This window comes from Triturus cristatus, chromosome 7, assembly GCF_964204655.1.
Source record: "Triturus cristatus chromosome 7, aTriCri1.1, whole genome shotgun sequence".
NCBI lineage: Eukaryota > Metazoa > Chordata > Amphibia > Caudata > Salamandridae > Triturus > Triturus cristatus.
In genome coordinates this window covers 1,642,551,052-1,642,576,704 of record NC_140590.1, presented here as the reverse complement: position 1 = coordinate 1,642,576,704, position 25,653 = coordinate 1,642,551,052, and the positions used below count along the sequence as shown (strand labels likewise).

The window sequence follows — 25,653 nt, the reverse complement described above, 5'->3', positions numbered from 1 at the left end:
GAGATCCCTTTTGGGTGGGGAGTCTTGGAAAACCTCTGTTGAGAGAGAGAGGGGAAGGAAGGGAAACGGTGAGGCTTTAGGGGTGCGGCGAGGTTGAAAAGGATTTCCCTAAGACCCTGGATTATGGTTGTTATCTGGTTTTCAAGCAGGGTGAGCTGCTACCCAGTCTCTATGTCGGTGTGGGTGTTCTGGGCGGGTAAGTTAAACCTGGGGGGAGAGCCTAACGTTGTTGAGTTCCTCATCCTAGGGAAGGGGGGCAGGGGTCGGGTGAGGGTGGTTGCCGGAGGGGGGTAGAGGGGTCTTGTTCTCTCTGGTAGTGTTGGGCGTGGTGTTTCGCAGTGGGGCCGAGGGTGCGGGGAGGTGGGGGCCGTGTTGGGGAGTCGGTGTGGGTTTGGGAGGGGGTTGGTAGTCACATGCTGTGTGTTGAAGTCGGTCGAAGTGGGTTGGGAGGGGTGGAGGGTGGGGGGCTGGTGAGGGTGGTTGCCGGAGGGGGGTAGGGGGTCTTGTTCTTTCTGGTAGTTTTGGGGGTGATGTCTCACGGCGGGAGGCGAGTGTTATTCCTAGGGTGCACCGGAATAATGGGTGAGTTCAGTTGGCGGGTCGGGTTCTTCAGGGAGAGGAGGATGGGCGGGCAGGGGAGGAGTGCGTGGGAGGGGGAAGTCCGGAGGGATAGGATGAGGACGTCAAAGGATTTTAGATTGATGTTGTTGGCTTGTATCAGGACTGTGCCATTGGAGTAGATGGTCGCAGTGGTGTTCCCATTTTGCCTAGTGCAGTTAGGGGCTGAGAAAGTCAGTTTGCAGCTATGGGAGGTGTTAGTCATTTTGGAGATATTGAGTTCCATATTTCGGGTCTTTCCGTGTGGAAGATGAGATCCGTTTTTACTTGTCCTTTGGAGGCGCAGTGATAGATGTCTGCAAATAGTACAAGTTTTTTTTCACTTTGGGTGAGAGGTTAGGGGGGAAACTGATCGAGAAGAAGTTTGGGCCGTGCAGTTTTAAGTGGCTTGCAGAGGCGGGGTTGGAGTAGGCTGACGTGGCAGATGGCATAATAACTATGTGCGACGGGGGGCAGGCGCTCTATATGGAAGGGTGGTCTAGAGTTTCCTGAGCTGTCCTTTGAGGGTAAAGTGCAAGTGGTAGAGAGATTTGTGCTATTGCTCTAGGGCTGGTCATGGATTCTCGGGAGCATAAGACTGAGGGTGATTCTTAGGAGGCCGTTGAATGGCGAGGTAACAAGAGTCAGTGGTTTATGTTTAAAAGATTTGGAGTCATTTTTGGAGAGATTAGGAGGGTACGAGATTGAATATGAATTCCTATCTTCAGGTTTCAGATGGGGCCCTGTCATGGTTATGATTGATCTAGCTTCCCAGACCACCATTCAGAGTCAAAGTTAGTGACTGTGCCTAATTACAGCTTAATCTTACTTGTTATATCCCGTGGGCTCATCATCAGGACCTGTGTCCACTTTCCTGATGGAATGCCAAAGGGAAATGCCACGGAATAGTAGTGATCAGGGGCTCTTAATCCAGTGTCAGTTACAAACGACGGGTGCAACACGCCAAGAGACTATCTCTTCTGTCTTGGACACAAGCGCTGCTCATATTACGCGTCCCTTACTTCAGAAAAGATCAAACTGGCGAACTGCACTCCTCTTCCGGTCGACGGACGCATCCAGCAGCTGGCTCCACAACGCCTGGAGTTCGTGAGTTAAGGAAGTACTGAGGGAGGGTCGCGAAGGTTAAACCGACGAACTGCCTTCCACTTCCAACATGTTGACTGAGGAGCATAGTAGGCAGCGATTATAAGGAGCCCAGAAGCATAAAGAGTGGAGAGGTAGCTCAATTATTGGAGGGTCCTGATAGCGGGATGTGGCTCGAGCCTCATCTCGCCCGTGTGTGTTGAGGAAACAGCCTCAGAGAATGTGTATGAGTCACTCTTCCAGTGCCCCCCAGATGCCTCAATCAGACCGTAGCGAGTCTTGTTAAGCCTCTAAGCTTCCCTTTGGTGTCGCTGCAGCCACTCATAGCCTCGCCGTTGTCTGCTCTAACGCGGCTTGTTTGAGGTTCGAACGGCCGCCATGTTGGGATCAGGCAATGGCCCCCGTGCATCCTGCAGCTTCTACTGCACCGGTGGGGATCCTCACCGCTTCCTGTGCATCTGCTGTCGACCGATCGGTAATTTATTTATTTGGCCCTTGGTGATCTCTTTGGATGATCGTCATTCCGACATTGAACATCAGGTTATCGTGAATGTTATAGTCCCAGGGCAGCCTCAGCGTCGGGAGTTAGCACTCCACATTTGTGCCGCTCTGAGACAGCCACTCTCGTAACTTCAATCAAGGGTGGATGCAATGATGATCCAGGGCTGCAGGCGCGGGAAAATCCTCACAAACTGCCTCTAAGCGATCGCGCCAGCCATGTGTGTAGTTTCCTCCGTTGGTGGCTGAGATTACCGTTCTGTAGTCGGGGATAAAAGCTGATTTTTTATCACATTGGTATTTCCAATGTGAGAAGTTGGCCTAGTATATGCAGTCCACTAGTTATAGTGCGCACCTTGTACCAGTCCAAACAACCCTTATTGATGAAAGGTTTAAAGACAACCTTTATTGAAAGATATCCTAGTGGTAGCTATGGAGATCAGCCTTCAGGCTAAGTCTTGAAGGAGTGTAAAGCAGCTTGGTTTACCAGATTATAACCTCTTGAATTACTAAATGAAAGGAGAACCACACAAGGTATATATCAAATATATCTATTTATAACACTCACTACTAGTCTCTTTATGAGATTAGAGTGCAAGATACACAATAATACAGTTCTACAACGACATTAAATAGCACAATATACAATGGGCCCCAGGGGCGGACCAAACCATATATTAAGAAAGTGGTATAAGGGGGAGGAGCCTAGCGCGCAACCAACATGGCCGCGTAGGTGCGAGGCTCCCGAGGACCTCCGCAACCTCCCACGACTATCCTGAATTTATCCTGTCTCGGATGAGGGGAATGTGTTGGTGAGCCTGAGCTGAGGTGGCACCCGTTTCCCGTTGTCAAATCGGACCTCGGACACCGGAGTGAGCACCGATTGAAGTCTGCGGCCTTCTCCTCGCCAGACCCCGGATTTGCGCTGAGGGGTGACCCAGTGACAAAGTGAACAACAGCGGCGGGCCGGGCCTGGCGAGTCGCGCACCCCGCGCTTTCGCTTTCGCACCCCCTTGCAATCACTGCAGGGTTGGGTCGCGGGGCTCTTTGTGTTGGTGTGGTCTCGCTGGGAGACTTGGCCTGCCCGCCGGCTGTGACCCACCCCGCCGATCGGGGGTGGCCCCCCCCGGAGCTTGTGGCCCTGATTGCCTGCCCTTCACGACGTGACTGGTGCGACCGGGAGACTAGTGGCCATGGCCACCAAACAAGATGGAGACCGGGCAAAGACCAAGCCGACCCGGCGTGGCACCACCCATCAGGCCAACAGTATGGACCGCTATACCCTCCAGAAGGGATTTCCTGGCGGACCGCACAAATCCACTGAGGACCCTCCTGATGCCCCGGACCTGCCCACGGATCTGACTCTGCGGGATGTCATGGGCGCCATTGCCGAGATGAAGGCCTCGGTAGGCCAGCGGTTCGACACACTGGCACAGAAGATCGACTCGGTCCTCGTGGATGTTGGCCTGGTGAGGGCCGATCTTTCCAAGACCAACGACCGAGTTGATTCTTTGGCCCACACCGCATCGGGCCTTACTACTGATGTGGCGGCGCTACAAACAGAGGTGCGCCGGCTTAGTCAGGCGAGCGCGCTTATGGATCGGCGCCTGGAGGACTCCGAGAGTCGGGCCCGGAGAAACAACATCCGCATCATCGGAGTACCCGAGGGACGGGAGGAAGCGGCGGCGGACCTATTTGTGGAGGACCTGATCGCTACCCATCTCCAGCCACGGGGGCTGAGTAAATTCTTCGCGGTGGAGCGGGCCCACAGAGTTCCCGGGGGAAGGCCGAAGGTCGGAGCCCCTCCGCGGCCCCTCATTGCCCGGATTTTCAATTTTCGGGACAGAGACGCTATCCTTCAAGCCTCCAGACTGTTGGGGCCGGTTAAGCTTGACAACATGGAGGTGAACTTTTATCCGGATTTCACCCCAGCGGTCCAGAAGCAGAGACTGAGCTTCCAAGGCGTCAAGCGCCGTCTTCGGGACTTGAACCTTAAATACGCAATGCTCTTCCCAGCCAAGCTGCGAGTGGAGGTAGAGGGTCGCACGCACTTTTTTGATCGCCCCGAAGCGGCCGGAGACTGGCTGGACACTCTGTCCGGGGATCGTGATCTGGGGGCGGGGGGGGGGGGGCGGCGGGGGGAACGGCACACTGGATCGGGACTGAGGGGGTGATGTTGGGCTTCACTCTGGACAAAAATGTTGCCACTCTCGATTAAGCATCTGTCTGTATAATTTCCCCTCCTATGGAGGTTGTGTGGGGTCTCTTGGGGGTTCTCCCTCCTCCTCTAGGGGGCTTAGCTAGTTTTTATTATATATATGGGGCGACAGGCACACTGCACGTTGGGGGGGCTGTTCGGGCTCATGCAGGGGTGCAGGGAGGGGGGAGTTTTGTTGGGGTGGGTGTTAACATGGTATGGCTAATCGTAGGTAGAAAGACAATAAAAAAAACACTCCAGTGATGTCTTTTCCAGTAACCGAGTCGCTGCTGCCTGCCTCGAATCCCTAGAAATTTCCACAGAAAATAATGTAGAATTAACCAAGACTTGAAAGGCTAGCCTAATGTAGTTGGGAAGTTCTTTCTGAACCCTGGGGATTTTATTTCATACATGTTTCCAAACTAAGCTTGTTGTGTTCTCGGTTTGCCTTGGTTGGGAGGATGCTAGAGGTTTGCTGCTGTCAGTAAGTACTTTAATTTTCCCTTCTACCGGGAATATGCACCTGGAATATATCTGAAGGTGCTCACTCAAGTTATAGGATTGTTATATAATGGGTTTATCTGGTTCCACCCCTACTTGAATGACTAGTCAGTCTCCAAGAAGTAAGAGTCTTGAGAGATGTGTCAGAGATTGGAAATGGATGGCTTTAGTAGCTATCACAAGTTGTATCTGCCTTCTTGCTAGAATCTGCAGTTTAATGATGCTAAGTTCAGACCCAATTTTGGAATAGTGGTCTTGACAGATGGTAGAAATTGGGTTTCTGGTTGGCTGAGGTGTACACCTAGGTCAGGCATGAACCACCACTCTAATCAGGGTAAGCTAGATACACAATAAGATAACCTGTGCTCACCCTCTGGTTGCTTGACACAGACCAGTCAGGATTATCTACAAAGGCAATGTGTAAAATATTTGCGCAACACACACACACACACACACACACACAGTAACACAATGAATACACAACGAGCATACTCCACACAGGGTTGCAACGATACATAATGGGGCGTATTTACAAGCCCCTTGCGCCACCGGTGTGTCACTTTTCCCCCATATAAAAAGTGATGCACCGGCAGCAGAAGGGACTTGTAAATAAGCTCCTATATTCTTATGAATAAAAGAAGACCGAAATGACAAAATCCAATAGGTACAACCAGGGTTATGAATTTTGAAAGCATAAACCAAAAATACTGCTTAGAAGTCAATAGCGCTAAAAGGTTACTTTAGGTCGGGCTAGATCAGAGTAAATCCAAAGTTCAGGCTGATCACAATGGAGCCTGGGTCGTATACAGTTCCAAACAGGTCCCACTGAAGTTTTACCTTCCCAAGCTGAACCAAGGGCCCTGTTCGCGGGGGAGACGGTCGCCGGGAGCAAGTAGAGTGCCGCCAGTGGTGATCCTGTCGTGGACGGCGGACAGGGCCTTACGGTCGCAGATGGCAATGCTTGCTGTGCAAGGAGACAATGCTGTGGTGGCTTGTGCGAATACTTTGAGTAAATGGCACAGTCCAAGTGCGGTCGCAATGACCAAAAACCACTCCCAGGGGCCCAAGTCTATTGAGGGTTTGGAGCGAGTTGAAAATGGGCCCAGGAGCTGTAGGTGACAAATTGGAAGTCTTTTGTAGCAATTGCTGCAGAACCCACCTCTGAGGCTCAGAACTTGGAGGGGGCACCTCAGGCAAGGGCAGGACTCACAGACAGCAGTGTCCCTGAGACTTCAGAAGAACAGGAGGCTAGCCAGCAATCCCTTGGAGATCACCTAAAGGAAGGCAGAGTCCAACTCTACTTCCAGCAGAGTCAGGGATCAGCAGGCAGCAGGGCAACAAGCAGAAAAACAGTCCTTCCAGAAAAGCAGTCTTGTTGAGTCTTTTAGGCAGCACAGCAGTCCTTCTGACAGAGGTTCAGTTCAAGATCCATAAAGGTCTTGGGGGTCAGAGACCCAGTACTTATACCCAAAAGTGCCCTAGATGCAGGAGGTGACTTCAAAGGAGCTCTCTGAAGTGCACAAGAATCCCTTCCAACCAGTCCTGTCTGCCATGCTAACCCTGGGGGGTAAAACAGTGGTTTATGTGTGGGCAGGACACTACCTATTGAGGAGTAAGTGTCAGCCCCCCCAGTTCCTCCCTGCCCAGGAAGACCGATCAAAATGCAGATGAATGCAGATGTGTGCTCAGAATGCAGATGGGCCTTGCCTTGGTGTATTTGTGACTATCTAGAGGGAATGCACAAAGTGTAGTTGACACCCAATCCAAATGTGTACTGGAGACAGGCTGCAAAGCACAGAGAAATGTCCACTTTCTAAAAGCGGCATTTCTAAAACAGTAATGTTAAATACAACTTCACCAGTAAGGAGGATTTATCTTTACCATTCCAAACATATGAAACATGAAAAAGATACTCCTCTCTGATCAGGAATTACAGCTTATACGCGTACTAAGGAATTCCCAATGCTGGCCTAGGAGAGGGGTAGGCATCTCAGTGGTGAAAAAAAGAAATAGGCTGTTTGTCACTACCAGAACATGAAAAACATAACAGTGCATGTCCTACCTTTTACTTACATAGCACCCTGCCACTAGAGCTACCTAGAGACTACCTTAGGTGTGACTTATATGTATTAAAAGGGGAGTTTTAGGCTTGGCAAGTAGTTTTAAATGCCAAGTCAAAGTGGTAGTAAACTGCAAACACAGGCGCTGCAGTGGCAGGCCTGAGACAGGTTTGAAAGGCTACTTCTGTGGGTGGGGCAATTAGTGTTCCAGCCCACTAGTAGCGTTTGAAGTACAGACCCTGGGTATATGGTATACCACTTTACAAGGCACTTACATGTTAATCAAATATGCTAAACAGGTGTAACCCAATGATATCAGGTTTCGAGGAGAGAGTACATGCACATTAGTGCTGGTCTGCAATGGTAAAGTGCCCAGAGTCCTCCAGTCAACAAAGCAAGGACAGAAAAGTAGGAGGAGGGAGGCACAAAAATTAGGGGTATCCCTTCAGGGAGGGCCATTTTTCAACAGTAGAAGATAGCATCTTACACTGCCACTCGATATCGAACAGTGCATGGTAAGCAGGCTCAACTTTATAATGATATCATGTGTGAATGTTTGTGCAGAGGTTGATTTTTGCTTGGTCTCTATGGTTGTGCAGAGGTTGATGTTTGCTTGGCCTTGGTCTCTATGGTTGTGCAGAGGTTGGTGTTTGCATGGCCTCTGCAGTTGTGTAGAGGTTAATGTTTGTTTGGTCTCTATGGTTGTGCAGAGGTTAATGTTTGCCTGGTCTCTATGGTTGTGCATAGGTTGAGGTTTGCTTGGTCTCTATGGTTGTGCAGAGGTGGATATTTGCTTGGCTTCTTCAGCTCTCTACTCTCCAGGTAGCAATGCTATTTGTGTTCCTTTGCCTCAGCCTACATCTTGGTCCTTTGTCAAGGGAGTTGCTGCAATATAGTGGTCACACCTTGCAATGCTACGTGGCCATGATTACAGTCAAATAGTATCTGGGAGGACTATCTGATGGAGCGGGTACCTTCCCACCTGTATCAAGGTGTTCCTTGTCTGCATCAGGCCCCTATGATCCTTATAACAGTTTAATTGAGCTATTTTTAGGGAGCTACCCCATATCCTCCCATGCTTGCACACCAATGCTACACAAATCTATCTCTAACTCCTCTTTGCAATACTTCCAGCTGATGCACAGATACAGTGTCACACAATAAGAGCACGATTTTGGTTATTTGCACGACACCAAAACACTTTCCACATGGTTTACACTACTAGTCCATACCCTTCCAACCAAGCAAAACATGCTGAATAGTGTGCTACCTGTTCACAGAAAGCACAACACTTTTGCCAGCATTACAGAGCCCTTTATAAATCTGTCTATAATACAGTTTATTCACTGAGGACTTAACCATCTCTGACTATGGTGCCTGACCATCTGTATTTTGGAAATATCTGTCTATCTGTCCGTCTCTCACCAGTGGTCAGACTGGCTATTACCCTGATGGCTGTACCTTGATCTCCGTCTTACTGTAGACGTTGCTCTTTTACCTAAGGTCAAACTGAAATTGTCCATATATGTATGTCTACAGTATCAGAGAGGCTTTCACTGTCTCACCTGACTTCAGACTCACATATTTTGCTCAGCAACCCGCTTTTCCTAGGTTTTGATTGCACGGCGTTTATGCTGTTCTTGCGAAATCTCATGTAACGAAAAAAACAAATCTTAAAAGGGGCTTAGAGTCTGCCCATTACTTACCTTTACTTACCATTGGTTGGCTTCCACGTCACTCATTTTATTTCTTCGTGTTGGTCAGCACCTCCTCCTGCCTACAGCTTCTTGCTCGGCTTCTTGTCTTCAATCTTGAGGTGAAGCTTGAACCAAGTACTACTTCCAGCGGCCAGTGTCCTACCACTGGCCATGTCCTTGTAGTCGTACTTTATGTTTTTTTACTTTCCAGCATCCCCATTGCGCTCACTGCTTGCACGGCCCTTCCACCAACTCACTCCTGTTGCTGCAGTCCCTTTCCCCGTTTGTTACTTGCCCGTCCCTCCCACAAAGCTCATTACTGTCCCTGCATGCATCTTCCCCACCCTGTCGCTAGTTTCCTCCCTTCTTCCTCCATCATAACTTGTTTTGACCAGAAGGACTTTGGAGCACTTCACATTAGACCTAATAGCAGACTGGCTAAACTGAGCCTAAGCCCTGCGCACTCAACCACTTGTGTCAGTTATATCCTACCGACAAAAGTTAAATCAGATACAGTGCGGGTAGTAGGGAGCAGTGCTTAATTTGAGCCGGAGCTTTCAGGTGCTGAGCACAGGCCCTTAATTGGTTTCCGGTGCTCGACACTGACACCTAATTGTCAAAACCACACTTAGGGCAGTCTGCCACAAGGTGGCGCTGCTCATGTAATTTAGAGATGAGCATTATAACAGTTGTTTAGGTAAACAATATCCATTAAAAAATTACAAATATCTGCCTCCTCAGCCATTCCTTTAGGTTTGGGGACCTGGAATAATCTGAACTGTCACATTTACATGCGAGAGAGATGCTTAGTAGTTGTTTTGGCAGCAAGGACAGGGGCGATGGGTGGTGCAAGCTGCGGTGGCCTCCTGGTCAGAGCCCTGGCACTTAATATTTTACAAATTAAACACTGGTGGGGAGTAATATAAGTACTTCACACACCATGAATAGGTGTTGCATCTATTTTATATGCTCTTTTTAAGAGGTATTGTTAAAATACACTCAATCCAAAGACAGAATAGTAGCTCAGTTACATACGTTTATACATTTGGTAACTAACACAAATCAAGGCGCGGTAATTGCCAAAGGCCTGTAGTTGCCATCCATGTAAACATTGGATAACATGGATTAACGTAAATCAAAACATTGTAATTGCCAAAGCTCTGTAGTTGCCAACATGTGTTTCGCGGTCTGCTGGCTCCACTACTTCAGGGCAAAATCAAGATGAAAGCAAAAATCTAATATGACATCAAAACACAATCCATATGTTTCAGTACCGTACACTGTGGTTATTTCAGACTTCTGAACTTGATTTCCCTCCCTTCGCTGCCTGTCCCTTCCCTGTTAGTTGCTTACGCATTCCTCCCACCACCTCACTCTTATTGCTACTTTAATCCATGTTGCCCAGCAGCTCAACTGCTGTGCAATATGTACAAAACATTGACAAAGCCAATAGATTTCTCATAGATGAAATCTATTGGCTTTGCCAATGCTCATTGTCTGTCACCAGGTATAAGACTGTCAAGAATTCCTGTCATACGAGGGGAGGAAAACGGTAACCAGCAAAAACGGACTACATCTCCCAGGATGCTTAGCGGTTGAGAGGTTATGTAAACAGGAGAGCTGTTACATAACTCAAGGGAAACACGCCCTTATGTAAACAGGAGAGCTGTTACATAACTCAAGGGAAACACGCCCTTATGTAAACAGGAGAGCTGTTACATAACTCAAGGAAAACACGCCCTATAAAGGGAGGAACCGGGAGGTACAAGGCTGTCGGATATTGTGTTTACACCGACGTACCTGCTTCGTGAAGAGCAGTGTTCCGGAGTGGTGCTCCAGTAAGGCAAGAACGGAGGTAGGTCGAGTCGTTACTCCCTGGGCCGTGTCTTGCCCCATCGTCACCTGTGAAGGACCCGGAAGCTCTACCGGTCAACCATTGAGCTTCGCTTTTTGACTCTGCTGAGTCCAAGCGCAGTGGCGCTTTTGCTGGTTGGAGTCGTAACTCCCAGCCCGACCAGAGACACAGGGACTGCCAGCTGTAACGCACACCAGGAGGTGTTTGCCGCGTTACAGACTCGGAAGTCCACAGGATCGATCGAGCGGCTGCTCTCGGTTCAGTCTTCTTGCTTGTGATTGGGGTATCGGTGACGCATCACCAGGAGGTGACTCTGCGTCCCGGTGCAGTCTGAGGAAGAGGTTGAGCGGCTGCTCCCTTCAGGTAGAGACCCCGGCTGGGTGTTTCCCTGACTCCTCGATTCTCCCCAACACTCTTCGTGCCCCTCACAGCCTACCGATTGGCATTGTCGGCCATTTCATTTCTGCCCTCTGTTGGCATACGCCGGGATCGGCGTATATGCAGAGGACGGTTAGGACCATCCGTGCTGTGGGCTGGTAACGTACTTAGCCTGGAGGATTCCAGTGACTATAACTTTTGTTTGTTCTTTGTATTTTATTTGCCTTCATTAAAAGAACTAACCCTTCACAAGTGGTTGCGTCCTCATTGTCGTGTCTGTTAAACGATCCTGAGACGTTCAGGGCGTTACAAAATATCCGACCTTAATAACACTAACTGTCTCCCGGTCGATAACAGACATGGCAACACTTGATGATGTGCTGGCTGCTTTAGCGGCCATGCAAGTTGAAGTGGCTGCCTCTAGGCAAGAAGCAGCCGATGTAAAAGCCAGACTGGATGCTATCCAATTGGACCCGCTCACGCCCAGCACCTCCCTCACGAACCAGACCCCTGCGGTAGTAGTGGAAATGCCGGTAGCCATCCCCTTGGCAACACCAGAGAGGTACAGTGGGGATCCTAACACAGTGCAGGTATTCCTCACACAAGTGGCGCTACATTTATCGTGCAAACCAAAGGCGTTCCCCACGAGTCAGGCTCGTGTGGCTTTCCTTATATCCTATTTGGCTGGAAACGCGGCACAATGGGCCGTACCTCTGGTGAGCAGGGACGACCCCCTCTTATGTGATTGGGGTGCTTTTCGCGAGGAATTCCTGAAGGTATTCGACAGAAGGGCTGACTCGTACACGGCGGACCGTGAAATGCTTGAGTTGAGACAGGGATCCAACGACCTGGTGCAGTATCTCAACGCGTTCCGAAGGCTGGTTGCGGAAACCAAGTGGCCTGTTGCTAAACAGACGGCGCTCTTCCATCAAGGGCTGTGCGATGAGCTCAAGGACGCCGTGGCTCATATTGACCCTCAAGCCAAGACATGTGAGGGCCTTATCAACCTGGTATTACGGCTGGAACATAGGCTAAGTGAAAGAAAGGGGGATCATGGGAGAAAAGGAAAATCCCTTCCATCCTATGTGACGGTGGGAAGTCCTGAAACTTCCACCGCATCCAAGGGAGAACCCATGGACATCAGCGCAATACGAGCGAGCCTCACAGCCACGGAGAAAGAGTCACGCCGTAAACAAGGATTGTGCCTATATTGTGGCAAAAAAGGCCACTACGTACGTGAATGCCCTGCCAAACCGAAGACGTCACGTTATCGGGCCAACCGGTCGGTAACAGCCGTGGTGGACATACCGGCGGAAAACTAGAGGACTCCAAGACCAGAGAAGGGGCATCTCGGAGTCACTCATCCATCCCTTCACTTTCCAACTCGGTCACTAAGGGACAACGACACCTGTTTATCACGGTGCACGTGGGAGTGCATGACCAGTGGATACCCGTTGTGGCCATGGTGGATTCAGGGGCCACTGGCATGTTTATGGACCACAACGAGGCATGCAGGCTAGGGCTAGTGCTTCTTCCCAAAGCAGTACCCGAAGACGTCTATGCGGTAGACGGAAGGCGATTGGTGACGGGGCCCATCGGACAGCACACGGGGGTCCTTCCGATGAGATATGGGAGGAACCATTTGGAACAAATCGATTTTAACATCATCCGAGCGCCCCAATATGGCGTCATATTGGGATTGCCGTGGCTACAGAAACACAACCCCTTTGTGGATTGGCGAACACATCGCATCGAAATGACGTCACCGTATTGCATCCTGCATTGTGGAATAAGAACGGAATCCCTTGACGCAGATGAGAGCGGGAGTCAGACGGTGGCTACAGCGGCAGAAAAAGATGTGGCTCTCCCCCAGGCTTATCACAGTTTTGAGGATGTATTTGATGAGGTGAAGGCGGAAGTGCTACCACCACATAGACAGTTTGACTGCCAGATCGACCTGGTGCCAGGGGCCAGCGTTCCCAGCGGCAGGCTGTATGCCCTGACGGAGCCTGAAAACGTGCATCTCCGGGGGTACCTGGATAAACTCCTCAAGCTAGGATTCATCCGCCCGTCCAAGTCTCCGGCCGCCTCGCCACTCTTCTTCATCCCGAAGGCTAATGGGGAGCTGAGAGCCTGTGTGGACTTTAGGGCATTGAATGCGATAACCATAAAAAATCGGTACCCCTTGCCTCTCATCAGTGTACTTCTGGAACAGGTCAAGAAAGCTCGTATCTACACCAAGTTGGATTTGAAAGGGGCATACCATCTGGTGCGCATGAGGGACGGAGACGAGTGGAAGACCGCCTTTAAGACCAGGTTCGGCCTTTTTGAGTACCTCGTCATGCCGTTCGGTCTGTGCAACGCCCCGGCAGCCTTTCAGTACTTTTTGAATGAGGTATTCAGAGAGGAGTTGGATATCTACGTGGTCGTATATATCGACGACATCCTCATCTATTCGTCCAGTGTGGAGGAGCACGTACACCACGTCAAAGCTGTGCTCCAAAAGCTGAGGGAAAACATGCTGTTTTGTAAACTCAGCAAGTGTGACTTCCACGTCACATCCGTGGAATTCCTCGGAGTGATGCTGAGTCCAGAGGGACTGGAGATGGCAGAACGAAAGATCAAGGCGGTGAAAGAATGGCCGGTGCCCCAAAGCGTGAAGGACGTTCAAAGTTTCATTGGCTTCGCCAACTTTTACAGGCGGTTTATAGATGGATTTTCAGGAGTGGTGGCCCCAATCACACAGCTACTGAGGAAGTCCAAGGACTTTGTCTGGTCCCCTGAAGCGAACAAAGCCTTTGAGGCCCTGAAAAGCGCCTTTGGTAAGGCGCCGGTGTTGGCTCACCCCGATCCGGATCTCCCCTACGTGGTGGAAGCGGACGCGTCGGATGTGGCGCTGGGGGCTATCTTGTCCCAACGCAACCACGACACAGGGGTGCTTCATCCCGTTGCGTACATGTCCCGCAAACTCAACGACGCCGAACGCAATTACCATATTGCGGAGAAGGAGCTTCTCGCAATCAAGGACACCTTCACCGAATGGAGGCATTGGTTGATGGGGGCAAGACATGTGGTATCGGTGTACACGGACCATCGGAACCTACAGTTCATGACGGCCACTAGACACCTTTCTCCCAGGCAGCTGCGGTGGATGATCTTCTTTGCGGGGTTCAACTTCCGCATCACATATCGGCCGGGGACGGAAAACCGGAAGGCGGACGCCCTGTCCCGTCAATCTGCAGTTAAGGAACCATTGCCTGCAACCGAGCGTTCCATCATTTCCCCGAGGATGGTATTGGGGGTTATCCAACCGGATACTTTCCTGAGGGGAATAAAGAGAGGGATCAGGTCATTCGCATGGCGGAGGTGGCTCCTCAGTCACAGAGAATGGCAGCTGAAGGACGGGATACCCCTGAAGGGCAGGTGCCTATTGATACCCACGCCTAGGCTAAGGAAACAAGCATTCATCTGGTGCCATGACTCTCCATGCGCAGGTCATTTGGGCTTTGAAAAAACGGTGGCTAGCATGGGACGGCATTTCTGGTGGCCAACCATGAGAGTGGATGTCAGGAGGTGGGGACAGGAGTGTCCTACGTGTGCTACCATGAAGGCCGACCATGGCCGAACCCAAGGGCTCTTACATCCACTTCCGACCCCGGATAGACCATGGGATAGCATATCACTGGACTTCGTGGTGGGCCTACCGGTAGACCAGGGGATGACGGCAATACTGGTGGTGGTGGATTACTTGACGAAAATGGGGCACTTCATCCCCTGCAAGAGAGTCCCTACGGCCGGGGAATTGGCGTCACTACTCCTAAAGAATGTGGTACGACTGCATGGATTACCTGGGGTGATCGTGTCGGACCGGGGGTCGCAGTTTACTGCGCAATTCTGGAAGACTTGGTGCACTGCGCTGCATGTTAAGACCGCCCTGTCCACCAGCTACCACCCTCAAACGGACGGCCAAACCGAGCGCCTGAACCAAACGCTCAAACAGTATCTGCGATGTTTTGTGGACCAGGGCAGGGAAGAATGGGTCGACTTGCTATGGGTTGCAGAGATAGCCTATAACAACGCCACTCACAGCTCCACACAGTCATCTCCGTTCTATAGCAACTATGGCCAACATCCCAGGTTCTTGCCATTTCTACATCCGTTCAGAGAGGACAGGATTCCCGCCACAACGGACAGGGTGGCACACATAAAAGACACGTTGATGCGCTCAAGGGCTGTCCTAATAGAGGCCAAGAGAAGATACAAGGCTGTGGCAGATAGGAAGAGAAGGCCCGGGCCACTGTACCGCACTGGAGACTACGTCTGGATATCCACAAGAAACATGAGGTTTCGAAAGAACAGTGTGTTCCATCCCAAGTACATGGGCCCCTATCGAATTACCAAGTGTATGGGTCCCGTGAACGTGAAGGTGTGCTTGCCCCAGTCATTGCGGATACACCCTGTCTTTCATGTATCATTGCTCAAACCAGCACCCTCCAAGCCGTCTGGGACACCTAGGCCGGTATGCGTGGAGTCGGAGGTGGAGTATGAAGTGTCGGGCATACGGGCGTCCAAATGGCGCAGGGGGAAGCTGTGGTACCTGGTTGCGTGGAAAGGCTATGGCCCGGAGGAGCATTCATGGGAACCGGCTGAAGGGGTTCATGCTCCGCGCTTGGTCTCCTTGTTCCATCGGCGTTTTCCTGCCAGCGCTGGACCCGTGGGGAGCCGCTGAGAGGGAGGATGTACTGTCAAGAATTCCTGTCATACGAGGGGAGGAAAACGGTAACCAGCAAAAACGGACTACATCTCCCAGGATACTTAGCGGTTGAGAGGTTATGTAAACAGGAGAGCTGTTACATAACTCAAGGGAAACACGCCCTTATGTAAACAGGAGAGCTGTTACATAACTCAAGGGAAACACGCCCTTATGTAAACAGGAGAGCTGTTACATAACTCAAGGAAAACACGCCCTATAAAGGGAGGAACCGGGAGGTACAAGGCTGTCGGATATTGTGTTTACATCGACGTACCTGCTTCGTGAAGAGCAGTGTTCCGGAGTGGTGCTCCAGTAAGGCAAGAACGGAGGTAGGTCGAGTCGTTACTCCCTGGGCCGTGTCTTGCCCCATCGTCACCTGTGAAGGACCCGGAAGCTCTACCGGTCAACCATTGAGCTTCGCTTTTTGACTCTGCTGAGTCCAAGCGCAGTGGCGCTTTTGCTGGTTGGAGTCGTAACTCCCAGCCCGACCAGAGACACAGGGACTGCCAGCTGTAACGCACACCAGGAGGTGTTTGCCGCGTTACAGACTCGGAAGTCCACAGGATCGATCGAGCGGCTGCTCTCGGTTCAGTCTTCTTGCTTGTGATTGGGGTATCGGTGACGCATCACCAGGAGGTGACTCCGCGTCCCGGTGCAGTCTGAGGAAGAGGTTGAGCGGCTGCTCCCTTCAGGTAGAGACCCCGGCTGGGTGTTTCCCTGACTCCTCGATTCTCCCCAACACTCTTCGTGCCCCTCACAGCCTACCGATTGGCATTGTCGGCCATTTCATTTCTGCCCTCTGTTGGCATACGCCGGGATCGGCGTATATGCAGAGGACGGTTAGGACCATCCGTGCTGTGGGCTGGTAACGTACTTAGCCTGGAGGATTCCAGTGACTATAACTTTTGTTTGTTCTTTGTATTTTATTTGCCTTCATTAAAAGAACTAACCCTTCACAAGTGGTTGCGTCCTCATTGTCGTGTCTGTTAAACGATCCTGAGACGTTCAGGGCGTTACAAAGACTGACTGTGTCCGAACCTTTGTTCTCTGATGTCTATCTGCCTCATACCTGTGCTGTTGATCTCCACAGTCAGGCCCTGTTGCACATGCTCCTGGATGAGTTGCAGGGTTCGCTCAAAGATCTCCCCAGCTCGTGCAGTCTCTATGGTGTAGGGATCCCTCGGGTAGCGGAAAAGGGCCAGCAGCTCAGTGGGGGTCTTTGGACGCCTGTTGAAAAGAAGAACAAGAATTCTTACAAAGAGGCGTTGGGATTGAGAACAAAACCACAATCAGTGCACCTTCTAAGCACATGAAGTATTTAATCAATAACGCTCTAGTCTCCTGTTATTTAATTCTCTGGTGAAAGCAAGACTTGGGGGCTTATTATCAAGGGGCGACGATAATATTATCGCCGCTTTAGAGCCCGTTTTCGGGCGCAAAGCGGCGATAATATTATCGCATTATCATCAAGGGCACGCTAGCGCGTGATTCCTTGATGTATCGCCCCTTTTTCACACGCCTCGCCTCGCATCGATAATGAGATGCAAAAGAGGCGTGGCTGTGAAAAGCAACATGGGATAATATCGCGAAGGAAGCTTCGCGATATTATCAAGGAGGGTTAGCGATAAATAAAAGCGCGTTAAGTATGCCTTAACGCAGGAATTTAACATCTGTTAAATTCCTGACTAAGGCATACCTAACATGGGGGGTGGATTGTGTGGCCAAGACCACAGGCCCTATTATCTAGGATATCGCCGTTTTCCACCATGGAAAACGGCGATATCCCACCTATCTCTGGAATTTTATCGCCTCGGCGATGCGCGTTGTTGATAACGCGCTAACCGGGCGATAAATTCCAGAGATAGCCGGCGATAAATATGCAAGCGCTAAGTGCGCTTTGCTATATTTATCGCCGGCCCTTGTTAATATGCCCCATAGAAACTTATTGAGATGGTACAAGCTCTGATATGAGAAACGATGAAAGGAATTAACTCTGCAGTCTGCACAAGAGGGGATGTTTGAGAGAAACATTTGCAGGCTAGTTGTGTTTAGTTGGGGAGTAACACATGGGTTTCATCTTTACAGAAATGGATGGAAAAGCATTCAAGTAGCAGAGGTTGGAACACTATTAGTAAAATAACTTAGCAAGACCTAGGACAGTCAAAGAGAAACAATTATTGTGTGAGAGTTAGAGACTAAATAGGTCTTACTGTGTTACAGCAGAAGGTCCATAAATACCCTCATCTAGCGATCTATGCATCTTTTCACACCTCTGCAGCTTATTTCCTCATGAAGTAATTCAATTCAATTCAATTTCTGCAAAGGGTTTAGGTACATTATTCCATAATCACAGTATTCCACTACCTCAAAAGCATTTCATGTCTAACAGCCAGATGAGGAGAGCATTTTTCCAGATGTTCAGCATGTGTTTATTGACCACCGATATAATTGTGGATATTTGATCAAAAGTGAAACTACTTTTGTATCCTGAGCTTTACATTCACAGTAGCTAATTCCCGTTTTACCAACCCTCCCCTTTCCTGGATTTACTACTATTTGGATTATTTGTGTACCATATGGAATCCTGCATTGAGATGAACACTGATAAGTGGGTGATAGATGTTCCATGCTTAGGCATGGGATAAAAAGTAGAAATTGAACCTGAAAATATTGTGCTGTATCTGTGTGCGCCTCTTTAATGAAGTTTTATTTTATTGGAGTATTGATATATCGCGGTCCTGATGCCAAGTGGAAGTGTGGCTTTGTGCAAGTATCAGAGAACTGTGACCTGAAAGGCATTGTTAAAGGCATATACAGTTACTAGGAGACTACAGCAGATAACATTAGAATAACTAAACATTAATTAAAAAGCACTAGGAATGGTTAGGAGTAAAGAAGTGTATGGGACTGTGGAAGAAATATCAGGATAATCACATGTAAGCGCTGAAGAGGTCACCGCAGAGACTAGGCGGAGCATCAGACCTTGGATTGAGATACAATGTTAAAGAGATGTGTGCTAATACACTTTATCTCTGAGGCATAGAGGAAGGTCATGTCAGAGTTTTGAGGTATATAAGAAGTAATGTTTACCAGGGCTTTCTATGTTAGTCTTCAGTATTCCTAGCCTGGTCAGTGCAGCATTGCAGGTTATACAGGCACTTCCAGACATTATCAGTGTATTGGCAAAGTAGTGTATAAGCCTTTGTAGAACACAGAGCTGTGTTGAAGAGGATTTGAGCTGTAAGCAAGAGTCAGTGGAGCTGTAAGAATGGGAGTGAGATATGTTCCAACATTCCTGGGCTAGCGATCAATCGAGCTCCTGCATGCCTATTGGTATCAGGGTAGGCGCATCGGGGAATTTCTGCTATGAGCAAATTGAGGGCATGGACCATTGAACAAAAGGGTTTGGTTTCACATTTTTGTAAACACAAAGAGTCATGGGTTTCTCTCAGTGTCTGGAGAGAGTGATTCAAAGTGGAACATAATGAGTCATATGAGATTCTGAAAGGATTGTGTCACAGAGTGAATAAGGACATTTTTGAATGAGCGTGTGCGGACTTTGGACCCTTGTGCTGGAACTTGAGGGCGTTGAGGAATATTGCCATTCCTTGGTGGGATCATCAATCAAAGGAGGTTGGATTGTCACAGTAGTGGGACAGGAGAGGGGAAATGATGAGGTGATTACCTAAGGAGTTGAGGGCAATAATTAAACGAACAAAGTGGAGGCATGTGACAAATGAGTCTCACAAACCTTTGGTGGTGGAGTTGAGAGGGGGATTGAAGTCAAGAAAATAGGCATGAGACAGTGGTTATAGACACAAAATTGGAGAATCTATAGATAAAGTGATTGTTTAAATCATGTGTAATATAGATGATTTGGGATATGACCTAGTAGATGGGAAGGAACAAGAACGGGTGTAACCTGGTAGATTTGTAAGGTCATCTAGGCATAGCTGTAGTATGCTTAGAGGTTTAATAGATGAGGGCAATGCCGCATCCAGCTTACGTGGAGGCTGTTTGCGGGTGACTATATGGACATGAAGATCGAGAGCATCACAAAAGGAGGTTAATACACAGCAAGATGTGTTTCTCTAATGTGAAGGATATCTAACTCGTGTTTGTAATACATGCTGCAATGTAAGGGGTGTGAGTCTTTATTGGTCGAGAGCTGATTAACATCACTGAAAGGAGGGGTGCAGTAAGTGGGTCATGGTGATGAATTGGGGTGGCATGTGTGTTAATAACCATTAATTGTTAGCCTCCGCATATGAAGCATGGAATGGTCACCCCTGCTCTGGAGGTAAACACCACCCAAATCCTGGCCATTGCGTGATTGTGGGTAAATTTGACAGAAGACAAAATGGAGGAGAAATCTTACCTGCTGAACAGTTCTGTTCGTGTTGAATTGATAGCGCTGTCAACACTGCTGATGGCTTCCTGGATTGATGTTGCCACAAATGAATCCCCTTCTCGGCTGATGTCTGAAGCAGTACAGGAACCAGATAGAAAATGGTGTAAGGGCTCAGTTGGTACTGTGCTTGAACAAGGCTCTAATGCTCTTCTCCGATAGCTATAATATGCACATCAGACTTTGAAACAGAATAGCTCTAGCCAATAGGGTGTGCACTGACTAAAAGATTGACGTATCACAGGAAGACTTTGCTAGATCTTAAAATGGTGATACCTGGATTTCTAGATGTACCTAGTGACATGATAACCAGCTCACACATTTGTAGTGGGGATTGATTCTGATTTCAACAAATGTCTAATTTCCAGATGTGGCAAACACAGTGAGTGTGATTGTAGGCCTTTGATGATGGAATTGAAAGACAGCGCAGTAATGGTATAGATATTAATAAATAGGTTAACACATGCCTAGCTGATGTTAACTTCTCCCTGCTAGTAAAGCAGGGCTGTCTATACAGATTACCTTTGAATCTAACCCATTCATTAAAAGGACAAAGTTAAGGACATAGTTTTTGGGAAAAAAATGCTCTTCTCAGAAACTCTGAAGGTTTCCGCTGTCTGGTCCTTAGAATAAAATGTTAATAAATGGTGAGAGAATTCATAATGGGAAAACATGCCAGGTAATAGTAATTATTCTGGCCTTGTGAGTCTGTCGCGCTCATTGTAGGTGGCTGGATTAATTCTCCACTGCTGATGTCCAAAACCTGGAAGCTGTTTTCTTTCTACCCTGCTTATTCTATTGTAGAGTGAAGGACTAGTTCATCCACATGTTAATATTTTGTAACATATGGCGAGTGGGCTGTTGGTGTTCTTGCACAACTTTTGAGTGTGTACTTTGTCCATTAGGGACTCTGGCATTTCAAATGCAATACATCACATTTTGATTGGTCTCTGTGTCACAGTATGCAGGAATTGCCATGGATGGCCGGTTTACTTATGGAGAGACCCCTGTAAACACTCCACTTATGTTTGACTCAAAGCACCTCAAAGCAGGTTTATAGAGTGTCAGCCACCTGTTCCTATGCTGATCCCCATGTCTGATCCACCTCTATCTCTCATTCCTGGCCTATAACCATACGCTCCACGTGTGGGGTTGTCTCCAAGTGTATTATGCAGCAGGATAGAATGGCTCAATGGATAGCTGAAGCATGGGAGATTCCAAAGATGTTACTTCTCTGGCGTTGAGTCAGAGTCTCATTTCCTGAAGCACAGTCTCTGTTGGTGACAGTGGGGCCTTTGGGAGAGGCCTAAAGTCTTGTACTTGGGATCTTGGATCATATACCTCAGATCTCACTCTGGATGACTGAGGAGTCTTAGCTTTGAGTTTCCCTGTTAGGTCTTGCCTCTCGCCCGGCTTTCCATGAGTTTCCCTGAGGAGTGGAAAGGAATCAAATAGCTCATGGGATGGGGATGAATATCAAAATATATCAAAGGAGGGAGTGGAGAGGGAACGTGTCCACGCGGACACAGGGAGTGGATTCCATCTCCCCAGCTATAATTAATAAACAAGAAGAATCCACACATTGGTGCTCCCGCGTACTCGCCGGTTAGTAGCACGCCACGTTCCGTAGAGGGACGCGAAGACCCCTATGATGAAGCATGACACCAAGGGCCCTTTTGGTGTGTGAGGGGTATTTAAAGAACACAAGGTGCTTCCCACCATTGTAGGAAACACATCCATCCCCAGACCTTTTTTCGTTTTTCGCCCATCTCATACGGGTGGATTCTATTTGTTTATTAATGAATATCAAAAGGCGTTTCTGCTTGGAGCGATCAAGGCAAAAAGAGGTGTTTCTGCTGAGAACATGTGCATCACCACTCTTTGCTTCAGTGCCCTGCTGCAGTGGTGGGACGTCTTGATTCCAAGAGCGAGAGACATGGGAAGACTGAAAAATCTGGTCAAGGGCATTGTGTCTTGATTGTGTCTTAGATACCGCTTCGATACACTGAGGGGAGGACAAACCAATCTGGTATTTTCTGTACCATTACACATAATTGCAACGTGTGTGACCAGTAACTGCGTCAGGAAGAAATCACCAAGTGGGGAAAATACTAAAGTAAAAAAAAAAAAAAAGATGTTCAGAGGAGGCCCCAGACAGCATAGTCAAGTACCATTTCAAAGCACAGAGTGAAATGAAATGAACTTGATGTGGCAAAGACTGAATCATGAGGTATATGAACTCTGGAGCTGGAGACAGAAATCCAGACGTTAAAAGCAAGGCAATGTCAGGCCTTAAAACCCGTCACTGGACCTCATGGCAGGAAGCTTCTGTGAACACCTGTCCCCCATCTTGGTTTTGGATGTAAACTGAAAGAAAATAATGCAGATCTTGATCTTACATTGGGAAAAATGAAGAGAGGATCTTCTGCTTATTGGCCATCTCTCAAAATGGCAATAGCCAGTATAGTGAAACCTTATTTAATGTTCTGAAGGGAACACTGGTATCAGCACCCCTATTCAGGAGTGCAGGTGCAGCTGACAACTTTGGGGCATATTATAAAGCACGGCGTTAAAATTATCGCCGCTTTAGTGGCAGAAAACTGCCGCTAAAGCGACGATAATGGGCTTGATAATATGCCGCAGAGAATTCCAATAGAAGCCCATGTTGACAATATGCCCCCTTGGATTCTCTGCCAAACCCTAAGATGGAAAATAAGTATGGAGTTATGGAGGTGGGTGCCTCTCATCTGTGGTGGGAAGAAGGATCAGGATACTAAATTCTACAGGAACCCAGACAACAAGCAAACCACCATGCACATGGAGACACATGAAAACACAGTAAGGCAGGACACAGATTGGGTAACTTCTGTGAGATCAGTACACACTCAGCCACTCCCTTCACCCAATAGTTGTACCCACTCTCATCACTATGCACAACTACATTTAAACACCATACTCACCAACACCTTTAGACAAATGTCCCCTCAATTCACCCAGCAGGGTGATGGGAAAGGCTGCAATACCCAAGCATCATGGAAATACAATGGAAATAACAATGAGTTTATGATTACTATCTATATAACTGATCACAGAAAATCACACACACACTCTCACTGTTTCTCACTCTATCGCTCTCTCCCACTCACCACGGAGAAGATCTCAAAGCCGAAAGTACTCTGGGATACTGCTGGGTGACTCATTTGACACCGAACATAAACTCACAATACAGGTGGGGGAGATATAAGTCTCAACTATATGGTGACCCTTACACAGGGACACCCTGACTTATAACCTACCAAATGACCCACTGTCCACACATGACCCACAGTGTGTAGGCAGACCCAACACTGACCCAACTTCTGCTGGCACTATCTTCAGAAACTAACCACATCACCCACTTTGTACGCACTAACAAATACATGCCTTGGGGGTCATCACAAGATCAACCCCATAGGAGCTCAACCATAGAGAAAAACAACTACAGAGCGACTACCCTTATCCAACGTTGAAAAATATTCATAAGACTCCTCTCATCAATTAAACTCAGGCTATACGCAAACCCACAAACAGCAAAAAGTCACTTGAACTTGGGTAGTCATAGTCAATTTGAGCGCTGAAAGTGGCAGAAGTTGTGTGTGAGAAGCTCAGTTTTTGGTTGCTCTGTTTTTGTCGGCTGTGTTTTTGGCAGCTCTGATTTTGGTGGTTCTGTTTTTTGACTGCTCTGATTTTGTCATCTCTGTTTTTCACTGCTCTATTTTAAACTGCTCTGTTTTAGTGACTCTTTCTGTTGTGGTGCATTTGTTTTGATTGACATCTTAATGCTGTTGTAGCCACTAACTGTACCTCTATTATGTTAACAGTATACTGCTGTCCTGTATCTGAGTTAAGCCTGTCAACGTTTATGGTCTTGTACACATTGATTTGTTATGTGTTAAACAAAAATGAATACTTTTTTTAATAAAAACAATTTGTTTAGTAACATGGGCTTAGAGAATGGCAATCCCTCCTGATAAGATGCTGGGTGTCTTTAAGCCTCTTTAAGACATATATTGGTAAGGATCCTGTGTAAGAACTTTGGTATGATTCATGTGTACTTGTGTCATTTTATGGAAGCTTGCACTACCCTAAAAGCAGCTGAAGCTTTTTAGACATCACATGCATTGCTGCTGGACCCAAACTGACCAGTTGCATGCCCCCATTGCTACAGAACATTTTACCAGTCTTCAGTGTTGTCGAACATCAAACATTTTGTGCACATTCATCTTGTTTTTCAGTGTCTGACAGTGTCTTACCTTGTGGTCTGACAGACAGAAGGACAGGATGTACCCGGACGCCGACAGCACTGATGGCGTGGCACTCATACTGCCCCTGGTCTTGCAGGGCGACTGATGAGACCCTCAGGATACCAGAGGACAGGATTATGTGCCTATGGTCATTGGGCAGCGGGCGCCCTAAGGAGGAAGATAAGAGAACATCTTGATTATTACACAAATTATATAAGAAATTGGTCTTTCATTGTACCATTTAAAAGATATTTGTTAAATCACATTTGTTCAAATGTATGCAGGCTTCAGAATTCTGGCAATACACAGAACAACAAGATATTTACATGACAATTTCTATGATTCATGTCAGAATAGCTAGAAAGACTGAACCGGCTATGTTTTCATTATTTATGACTTGTAAGCAGCAAGTGCTTCCCTGCTGATATTCAGGTTCTTTGAAACACAATGCAGTAGAAGAGAAGCAGATATTTCCCAAATACATCACCATAGCAACATTATTCTTTTGTTTTACAAAGCGCTTGCTCTATCAGTGTTGATGTTTCGTAGCACTGCAATACACAGCTCTGCAGCCAACGCTTACCTAAGGAGTGTTTTTTATTGTTTGATTAGTTAGTGCTTCCTCGTTAGATGAACTCCTGGGCCTTCTGGCATTTTACCTGTTAGTAAACAGGGAAAGTGTGTTTTCCCTTGAATATTATTTGCTGTTTACAACCTAATGTCTCTAGAATTCTCAGCAGATAGCATAGCTCAATCGTTCACCATTCCATCCATCCATTTGCCATGTCATTCATCCATACATTTACACGTCCATCATCTATGAAGCATCTATACATACATCCATTAAGCCATACATCCATCGTTTGACTTAGCCATCCATCAATTAATCTGTTTATTCATCCATCCAGCCTCTCAGATTTCCATTTACTTTGCCTTCCATACTTTCAGTTTTCCATTTACTATGCCATCCATCCATTAATCAATCCTCTCAGATTTCCATTTACTCTGTCATCCTTTCACCCACTCACCCATCCACCCTTTCTCTCAGATTTCCTTTTACTCTGCTGTCCTTTCACCCACCCACCCATCCATCCTCTCAGATTTGTGTTTACTCTGTAATCCTTTCACCCGCCGATCCATCCATCCTCTCAGAATTCCATTTACTTTTCCATCCGTGTATACCCTCAGATTTCCATTTACTCTGCCATCCTTTCAACCACCCATCCATTGATTCATTGTCTTTTCCAGTTTATCCTGCTGTTCTTCCATCTATCCATCCAACCATCCATCCATCCTTGCGTTTTCCATTCACTCTCACACAT

At 48.0% G+C, this 25,653-nt stretch overlaps 1 protein-coding gene across 1 annotated transcript in view; it reads right to left on the bottom strand.

Annotated features, from left to right (window-relative positions):
* The window catches only part of LOC146812611 (peroxidasin homolog), a 211,116-nt gene that overhangs the window by 44,463 nt on the left and 141,000 nt on the right, over positions 1–25,653 (bottom strand). Inside the window, exons 12-14 of the mRNA XM_085619678.1 lie at positions 24,341–24,499; positions 20,019–20,121; positions 16,710–16,867 (exon numbers count right to left, since the gene is read on the bottom strand). Coding sequence (XP_085475804.1) covers positions 16,710–16,867; positions 20,019–20,121; positions 24,341–24,499 — 420 coding nt within the window. The remainder of the gene's footprint in view (positions 1–16,709; positions 16,868–20,018; positions 20,122–24,340; positions 24,500–25,653) is intronic.